Source organism: Suncus etruscus, chromosome 9 (genome assembly GCF_024139225.1).
Source record: "Suncus etruscus isolate mSunEtr1 chromosome 9, mSunEtr1.pri.cur, whole genome shotgun sequence".
Classification (NCBI taxonomy): domain Eukaryota; kingdom Metazoa; phylum Chordata; class Mammalia; order Eulipotyphla; family Soricidae; genus Suncus; species Suncus etruscus.
In genome coordinates this window covers 70,728,178-70,738,066 of record NC_064856.1, presented here as the reverse complement: position 1 = coordinate 70,738,066, position 9,889 = coordinate 70,728,178, and the positions used below count along the sequence as shown (strand labels likewise).

Here is a 9,889-nt window from a genome sequence, read left to right as displayed (position 1 = left end):
TGCAGTTAATTAAGAAGCTGCTAAATCTTAGCCAAGTTAAGCTTTCCATAAAGGAGAGTCCTTTCAGAACTAGCCCTTACCTCCTAGCCAGAGTTTTAAAAGACCAGATTGTGCTTTTCAATTCAAACTTTGCCTAGGGCTTCTTGAGGGTGGAAAGAAGCTTGTTCAGCACTTAGAACTTTTTGGTCGCCCTGCAGGAGCAGTTTCTGTCCAAAAAAGGTTGGAGGGGGAGGGACTGAACAAGAGAATCCCTTTGCTTTGCTCTCCAAAGCAGTTGCAAGTTGCAGGAGACTTCTTGTTGACTCTCCTAGAGAAATGCTGGTAAAAAAAAAAAAAAAAAAAAAAAAAAAAAAAAGTTTTTCCTTTAAAAGTACTGAGAGTTTGCAGAGGAATACGGGTAATATCATTCTAAAACTCTTGCAAACTCACTTTCCCTGATTGAACTAATCAAAGCCTTCTTCCGCCTTGACGAACACACATTGGTAGTCTTTAAACATACATTTTCAAGTTTTTTTGGATTTGCATGGTGTAGAAATGTATAGGGCCAGGAACATAAACAAGTGTATTTTCTTACTCAATCTTCGGTTGCCTCCCCCCAGGATGTGTCTGTGTGTGTGTGTGGGGGGGAAGTAGGCTATTTTACTTATTGCCCGGAGATGAATTTCTATGAATATTTATTGATTTATTTTCCCGGCTCAGCGGGGGGGGGGGGGGAAGGGGCTGCAAATAAATTTAGTGCGTTCTTTAAATAATTCCTTTTCTATGAGTCGAGATGTCATCTGAAGCTTCTAAATAGGCATTTAATTAGCCAGGGGTGTTGCTTCGGAACAAAAACTCCCAGAGAGAGCTTTGGGGGAGGGGTTGTGGGGGGGGGGACGCACGTATTGCCAAGAGGCGGTCGATATGCAGAATTGATGCGCGCCAGCTTTTGTGGGCAGCCCATTGTGCGGGCCATGCTTATGAAGACTAATCCAATCATAAATTGCACCCCTGCGCCAATCAGCGCGCGCAGAGCCTCCGGCGACTGAAGCTCGAGTGGAGAACTTTGTTGAACTGCATTGTCAGAGCTGTCACTTTTCAAAGCGCTTTTGCGGGCGGGCCACTATAAAACCATCACCTCGACGGGAGGACCACGGAAGACTCGCAGACGCCTACGTGGAAACTTAACGGGGCGCCGCGGGGGCGTGAGGGGCGGGAATCCAGGCTTTCACCCTCCGATCGGAGGGAAGAAGGGTTATTCCGCCCGCCCAGCGCCTACCATGATGTTCCCTGGCCTCCTCGCACCCCACGCCGGGTACCCCAGCCTCCTGCGCCCTACGCCCACCTTAACGCTGCCCCAGTCCCTCCAGTCGGCATTTTCCGGCCATTCGAGCTTCCTGGTGGAAGATCTAATCCGCATCAGCCGACCCCCCGCTTACCTGCCCCGCAGCGTGCCCACGGCCACCGGCCTGTCGCCCCCCAGGTCCGGTCCCCCCTCGGCCCTCACAGACACCGGAGCCTCTGACTTAGGCTCTCCGGGTGCGGGCAGCCGGCGCGGCGGCTCTCCGCAGACGATCGTCTCCTCTGCCAGTGAGCCCACGTTTCTGAAGTTTGGGGTGAATGCCATTCTTTCTTCGACTCCCAGAACCGGTAAGTGAGCGTACCACACGGAGAGTCGGGGCCAGTTGATGAATCCTTCTGGTATAGATTTCCCCTAGGCATACTTTCGCGCACCCATGCACGGCCTCTGCCTCCTAGGACCCACCGTCGGACGGTGGGGAATTTGGGTGCAAGTTTTCTGCAGAGAGCATGTGGGTACCCGGGAGCACTGCAGAGCCTGAGCGGCCCACATTTGTGCCCTGCTGTTTCTAGAGTTCATATTTATTTTATTAGGAGGGGGCATTGGGATCATACCTGGTCTCCTGGCAGACCATATAACTTGCTGGTACCTTAACTATCTCTCTAGTCCCGGAAGTACGTTTTTCAAAATTAGAAAGACCCTATTTTGAATGACTTAGCCAATACTATAGACCTGCAAATCATACCAGCCCCGCCCCCAGACTTCCCTATCTCTATACTGCTTAGAACGTGAAGGAGTCAGAGGACCAACTATTTGAAAACTTGGAGGAAGGGGTGTTCCTAGTTTGGTTGATGCGAGATTCAGTGCATCAGAGAAGGGAACTTTGGAAACAGCTGAAGGGTTAATACATCATATTTTGTGTTTAATGTGCGGCACTATAGTCCAATACCTAATTAATCCGTTCTTTTTCTCTTTTCCTCTCTCTCCTCCCAGAAACGCCCCCTGCCTTGCTCCAGAGCGTCCCTCCCAAGACCTTCGCCTTTCCCTATTTTGAAGGCTCCTTCCAGCCCTTCATCAGATCTTCTTATTTCCCAGGTAAGTCTCATCCCTACACCTTTCCTTTCTGGGGAGGCCGGGAGGTGCTCCAGCTCCATCTCTCGCAGTCCCGAAGCCATATTTCTCAGTCCACCCCTCGAGGTTATGCTCTGGTTCAGAGGTTGCGAGGCGTACAACATTCACGAATCCGTCGCGCCAATTTGATGCCCTATTTAGCACAAGCAGTGACTGCTTGACATTTTGCACCAATTCCCTGCTCTACAAATTAGCAGGAATTGTCATGGTCCCAATTTGAGGCGGTTCCCTTCCCGGCGAGGAGCTGTTGGCATCCCTTCACGCCGCCGTTTTCCCACAGAGTCAGCTCGCTGGGCCACGATTCCCCACAAAGGTTTCAGCACCATGACCAATTGGTCAGCTCCTCCGGGCAGCCACACACAGACCGGTCCTCGCCCCTCCACGCCGCCGGAGACACCTACCAGCCGGGGCTAATTTCTCTTTAAGACTCATTCAAGGCCTCCGGCTTTTCACTAGACCACATGGGGTGCCCTCTTGTGTGGGATGCCTGGGGTCGCCCTGGAGGAGGGAAACTAGATCCACCCATAACCCCAATCTGATTTCCCAATTTCTCATACACTCACTCCCCTATCTTGAAAGGAAGGTTGAGCTTATTAAATAAGAATTGGGTCCCATAATTGGGCCCCAGGCTAAAGGAGGGCTTTTAAACTTTTTTAAACCTTAAAAAAAAGTTCTGGGACGTTTTCATCCTGGAATCATATCAGTACCTCACAAACTTCTGCAACTGATCCAATCTCAGAAGACTATAGAGGAGCTCTTAGATGCAGGAGGGAGAATGAATGGGCAGAAAAATAGGAGGGGGAGATGGTGAAACTGCCCAAGAACTCCAAAATATCAGGAAAGAAACACGCAATTGATTTTTGAAAGGGGGAGAGAGAGAATTCAGCAACCGCCCACTCCCCAACACACACACCATTCACACTGCTGCTGATAATGGAATTTGCTCCCTTTCTCCCTCATCTCAATGCGCTAACAAAAACAACCCAAGCTTTATAAATAGCTTTTCATGTTCATTTAATGAAAATGATTCGGGGAAGAGAAGCCTTCGCCATCAGTATTCTCCCAATGGTCTTGGCCTGCAGTTGTGTTTAGTTTGAAAGTGTAAATCTCTTTTGTCCCAGTAATATATGGCTTTCGCTGCTTGTCCTCAGTCTTTTTCTGTTAGTTCATTACTACACAATTACCATTCACGCTTCATTAGAGTCTCTGTTTCTTTGTTTTGTTTTGTTTTGTTTTTTCTTCTTCTTCCCTTCCTTAAAGCGAAACTCCCTGTTTTTATCATGCCAATACCCATTGGGGAGCGGTCAATGTGCTAAGTAGCTGCCACTTTTCATGTATTCGGCCGAATTCTTAGGTTTTTGAGGGGGCTGGGAAGAAATGTTAATATAAAAAAGATGAATACTGAGGGGATTTTATAAAATTTCAAAGCGGATTTTCTCTATCAAATCAATAAGGCGGCCCCATTTTCATCTAAGGATTGCAAAAGCCACTAAGGTGTTACAGAAGTTTAGGGAAGAAGTCTAGTGACCTCAGAGGGATATTTTATTGGTTTTATCGTTCCCCTGGCTCCTCGCTCTTTCAGTGGATGTCTGCAAGTTTGTTTCCCTGAAACTATTGCATGGAACAACGATGATATACATTCTTTTTTTTTTTTTTTTTTTTTGATGATATACATTCTTGTGGGGACAATCCCACCCCACCCCACCCCCAGGTTTTACCTAATCCGAGTTTGCATGGTTGAGAGAGGAAACTACTAGGGCGGAAAGCCCCATTCACTGTCGCAGGTTTGTAGGTTTGTGGCCTAATTCTTCAGGGAAAGAAAAAAGGAGAGCTTTACAAAGATGAAGGGATCAGAGAAAGAAAGAAAGGAAGGAAGGAGGAAAGAAGGGAAAGAAAGGAAATAAATAGAACGAGGGAGGGAGGCAGGCCGGAAAGGCTGGTGTTTGGAGTTGGGCTGAGTGTGGGGATGGGGACACCACCCATTCACTCGTGGCTCCACCCTGCCCCATCCACAGCATCGTCCAGTGTGGTGCCCATCCCTGGTACCTTCTCCTGGCCGCTGGCAGCGCGCGGCAAGCCACGCAGGGGCATGTTGCGCAGAGCCGTGTTCTCCGACGTGCAACGCAAAGCGCTGGAGAAGATGTTCCAGAAGCAAAAGTACATCAGCAAGCCGGACCGCAAGAAGCTGGCTGCCAAATTGGGCCTGAAAGATTCACAGGTGAGCGCCAGCTCCCCTAAATTCCCAAACCTTAGCATCATCTGTCTGGGAGGTTCCATTGTACAGATGGACAAAGTAAAGCCCACGCTGGGAAGCAGCGCTTGGGTCAGGCCCCAAAGGCCCACTTTGTTCCCCAGCACCACCATCAACTGGGATCAGCACCCCAAACTCAGAGGGTGAAGCTGCAGGAGCAGAAGTGGAATGGAGTTAGTTAGCTTGTACTTACGTGATGAAGGTGGGAGTTTGAAGCCCAGGCTCCACCCCAATCCCAGCTCCAAGCACCCTTCCCCCTTCCCAACTTTCCTCTTCTCCCCCTAACCCCACAGTGTGGCTGCGTGAGTTGGCTCTTCATCGTTGCTCCTTCTGTTCTCTGTCCAGGTGAAAATCTGGTTCCAGAACCGTCGCATGAAATGGCGCAACTCCAAAGAGCGCGAACTTCTGTCCAGCGGGGGCTGCCGCGAGCAGACTCTTCCCACCAAACTCAACCCGCACCCCGACCTCAGCGACGTGGGTCAGAAGGTCCCTGGGGACGACGAGGACGAAGAGGAGGGTCCAGGCAGCCCACGCCACCACTTGGCTTTTCACACATCGCCAGACCCCCGGCACCTTCGGGACTCACGGCTTGATGGGGCGCTGCCTTCCTCCCCTGCACACTCCAGCAGTCCTGGCAAACCTTCGGATTTCTCCGACTCCGAGGAGGAGGACGAGGACGAGGACGAGGAGATCACCGTGTCCTAGGGGCGGCTACTGCTGCTGCTTCTGGGCATATTGAAACCCATGGAGTTGGGACCCCAGTCTGCAAGCATGCTTTGTTCTAGCAGCCCAACTGACGCTGCAGCCTCCCACCTCTGGACTTTGTCTAGACTTTGCCAAGCACAACAAGGCCTTCCTTGGCCCCAAATGTTAATTCCTCCCCACTTCCACAGACCAGAAAACAGCCTTTCCCACTTGTTAAAAATGCAGGTCTTGGTCCCAGCCTTAATTTTATTCACAGGGGCTACCATGATTTCCTTTAGTGCTAATAAAAACACGGGGAGAATGGGATATTTTTCTACTAAACTGCACTGAGAAGTGAGCCAGGTGATACCAACCCTTAGCAGTGACAACTCAACAGCTGTAAATTTGCGGTAAAGCTTACACAAGCTGGAAAATCAACTTTTCTGGGGTAGGGATTCAAACCACTTTGCAGATAACTTCCTAGTCCCTTCCATCCCTCTATTCCAAGGAATAAGGCCTCTTACCAACTCTAGGAACTTACTCTTCATCAGAGTAATGCCTTTAGAAAATAATACAATTAGAGGGATATATAATTCGTGCTTCTGGTACAAGAGAGTATGCTCTTCCCTGTCTTATTGCAAATACTCTGGGTATATAAGTGAGTTGTCTAAATGGGAGAAGTTCTGGATGTTTCTGAAAAAAAATTTTTCTTTTGTAATTTCTGCACCCATTATGTATGCACCAAGCACTCGTCCTCACTTTATCCCTTGGCCAGTTTTACTGAGCTGCAGAGGAGCGATATGAACAGAGAACCACACACCTTTGATTTTTTTTTAACTTTTTACTGAACTTTGCTGTCTTTGCACAGCCTTTTATGAACTGTATACTATTTTGTACACACATTTTGTATGAATATTTTATACCAAGACTATGATGAATGGCTGTAAATTACTAGCTTTTTTTTGCTTTTTCCAGGAATGCATTTTTAATTTTATAAAGGTAGCTGTTTAAGTGCATAACTTATAAAGACATACTTATTTTTATTTTTATCCTGTACATACTTTTATATATGTATATTTGTATTAAATGAACAAATGCCAAATAAAATGTAGACTGAATACAATGGTCAAATGTTGCTGTTTACTCTCAGAGTATTACTGTTGAAAGGAAGGAAATGGTTCTGCAAGCGCAACTGAATTTCACAGAAGATCAGTTAATATTCAAAAGAGGAGGTCACATACCTAAAGCCATCTAATTTGTTGGTGGCCCATGTTGTAACTAAAAACCATCTTTGAAACAAAACAAAACAAAACAAAACAAAAAACAATGAAAACCATCTTTGTCTCTCTGGCCAGTGTCTTTTCTGTTTCCAATGTACCATTAAAAAAACAGTTACAAGTAAAGCAATGAGAGTAAAGGGGACCAACCAGATGTGTTTACACTAACCCTTTATAGCATTTTGTTCAGAACTGAAATATTGGACTATTTCATGAAATAATCAGCAGATGATGATGTGCTTAAAATTTGGGGCTGGAATGATAGCACAGCAGTAGGGTGTTTGTCTTGCAAGCAGCCGATGGCACAAACCTAGTTCAATTCCTAGTATTCTATTTGGTCTTCTGACCCTTTCAGGAGAGATTTTTTTTGTTTTGTTTTGTTTCTTTGGGAGTTACTCCTGATTATGCACTCAGAAATTGCTCCTGGCTTGACCTGGGGATGGAACCAAGGTCCCTTCTAGGTTAGCACGAGCAAGGCAGATGTCCTACCACTTGCACCACCACTCTAGCCTCACTTTTTTTTTTTTTTTTTTTTTTGGGGTCAGGAGCAATTTCCGAGATCAGAGCCAGGCCTAAAAACAAAACTAACAAATGAACAAACAAAACCAAATTAAAATTTTGTGGCGGTGTTTCTTTTTCTTTTATTTCTTCTTTCTTTCTTTCTTTCTTTCTTTCTTTCTTTCTTTCTTTCTTTCTTTCTTTCTTTCTTTCTTTCTTTCTTTCTTTCTTTCTTTCTTTCTTTCTTTCTTTCTTTTTCTTTCTTTCTTTCATCTTTCTTTTCTTTTCTTTTTTCTTTCTTTCTTTCTTTTTGAGTCACACCTGGCAGCACTCAGGGATTACTCCTGGCTCTATGCTCAGAAATCACTCCTGGCAGGCTCAGGGGATCATATGAGATGCCGGGATTTGAACCACCATCCTTCTGCATTCAAGGCAAACGCCCTACTTCCATGCTATCTCTTCGACCCCAGCAGTGGTGTTTCTTTCCCTTCTTAATGGCATGCTTCCTAGTTCTAAGGAAGCTTAAAGTTGTTCTTGACTTGGGTATGGAGTGACTTTATTTGGTATGCTATCTACTAATACCTGACTTGAGAATCTGGGGGTCCCTAGTAAAACAAAAGTTCTCTAAAGAATACCTTCAGGACCAAGGTATCATGCTTGCTTTGTATGAGTTAGGCCCTGGGTTTGATTTTCTATGACCTGCCTGAAAAATTTAGTTTGGAAAGAAAAGATAAAGTAACATTTCCACAAGCTAGAAAAAATCTGGAAAGACAAAGTTTTAGTTACAGCTTTTTCTTGGAGGGGGAGTCACACCTGTCAGCACTCAAGGGTTACTCCTGACTCTGCACTCAGAAATTGCTCCTGGCAGGCTTGGGGACCATATGGGATACCAGGAATTGAACCACTGTCAGTCCTGTGTAGGCTGCATGCAAGGCAAATGACCTATCGCTGTGCTATTTCTTTGTCCCATAAAGTGTTGACTTTTTCTATTGTAAATTGATTCTTTCAACTGACAGGAGACCCTTGGATACTACAGTTTTTTTTTTTTTGTTTGGTTTTTTTTTTTGGGTTTTTGGGCCACACCCGGTAACGCTCAGGGGTTACTCCTGGCCATGTGCTCAGAAATTGCTCCTGGCTTGGGGGACCATATGGGACACCGGGGGATCGAACCTCGGTCCGTCCAAGGCTAGCGCAGGCAAGGCAGGCACCTTACCTTCAGCGCCACCGCCCGGCCCGGATACTACAGTTTTAACATTCATCCCACCACCCCATTGCTGGTGAACTTGGTGAGTGATTTTCATGGGAATTAGGAGAAATATTTCATTGTCATGATTTTAATTCAAGAAACTACCCACATTTTCCCTCAATGTATATGGAAATGTCTAGCACAGTCTCAGTATTCAACTCAAGTTAGTGCTTTCTTTTTGGACAAGAAACAGTGATTCAGGCTGCTTTCTCCCTGCTATAGCAAGAAAGATCCAAAAATGGGTTTACAAGGGCATTCAAGGACACACAAGCCTGCAATTCTTCATAATCAAAAACTACTAGTTTTTGTGTAAGGTTGGAATACTCTGACAACATCATTGCCTTATTAATTGTGACATTATTCAGTTAATCACATTATACACAATACTCTGCACACTTCAAATCTCCATGGGTAGATAGAGAAAATGAGGTCCAGACATACAATGAAATATTATCTAAACTTCGTAAGGAAAATAAAACTTGTCATAATGTTAACACAAATATACTTGAAGACATGCCACGAAAACAAGATAGTATTAAAAGAACCAACATTCTATGATTGCATATCTATGAAGTATCTGGTAGGTTTTCTAAGTCAAACATGAAATAGAACTGTGATCGCAAAGGACTAAAATGACAGTAAATAGGAAGCCACCGGGCCGGAGAGATAGCATGGAGGTGGGGCGTTTGCCTTTCATGCAGAAGGTCATCGGTTCAAATCCCGGCGTCCCATATGGTCCCCCATGCCTGCCAGGAGCAATTTCTGAGCATGAAGCCAGGAGTAACCCCTGAGCACTGCCGGGTGTGATCCAAAAACCACAAAAAAAAAAAAAAAAAAAAAGGAAGCCACCATTCATTGGATTAGAGCCTCAGGATGACAAGATGGAGAGTTTGAAAGATCCATTATATAACTATGTGATAGAATGGAAGCGTATTAAACTGCAAGCTGAGAATGACCAAAAGGATAAGTATAAGCATTTTTTAAACATTTAAAATGTTTAAACATTTTTAAACATAGTTGGAAAAAATTTCACATAGAAGAAACTTAAAAATCCAACAATAGTCAGCATTGTGGCAGCTAAGTGCAAGGGATAGAATCTAGGTCAGCCGTGTGCAAAGCAAGTGCCCGACCTGCTGTCCTCTGACTAGCCCTGAGTTGTCCATTTTCAAAGCAATGTTTTGATCTGTAGATGATGACTTGGGGTTTATTTCCCAGTTTATTATTTATTATTATTGTGTTAATCTGAGTTAGCCAACGTGGTTTGATGTATGTGTCAAGTGTCACACAAATCCACTCAGAGCATAAAGTCAGTCTGATGAGCCACTAAGCCATCATCATGAGAAATGGTACTGTCTTAATTTTTTTTATTGGCTGGCCACCTAGAAGACATTGAGCAATGTCACCTGTACAATGCTGAGCTTGGATTCATCTCAGTTATCACACATTCTCTATTTTGCTGATGCAATGCTGTAAGATGCTTTAGTGACCTTTATATATCTTCTTTGAAAAGTTATCACCAACAA

General features: G+C 45.2%; 1 protein-coding gene across 1 annotated transcript; it reads left to right on the top strand.

Moving 5' to 3' along the window:
• The first annotated feature begins 1,259 nt into the window (after positions 1-1,259).
• Positions 1,260-5,366, top strand: DBX1 (developing brain homeobox 1). The gene is made up of 4 exons (XM_049781064.1): positions 1,260-1,629; positions 2,273-2,374; positions 4,426-4,628; positions 5,007-5,366. The coding sequence occupies exons 1-4, from the start codon at positions 1,260-1,262 to the stop codon at positions 5,364-5,366; spliced, it is 1,035 nt and encodes a 344-aa protein (XP_049637021.1).
• Positions 5,367-9,889: the final 4,523 nt, after the last annotated feature.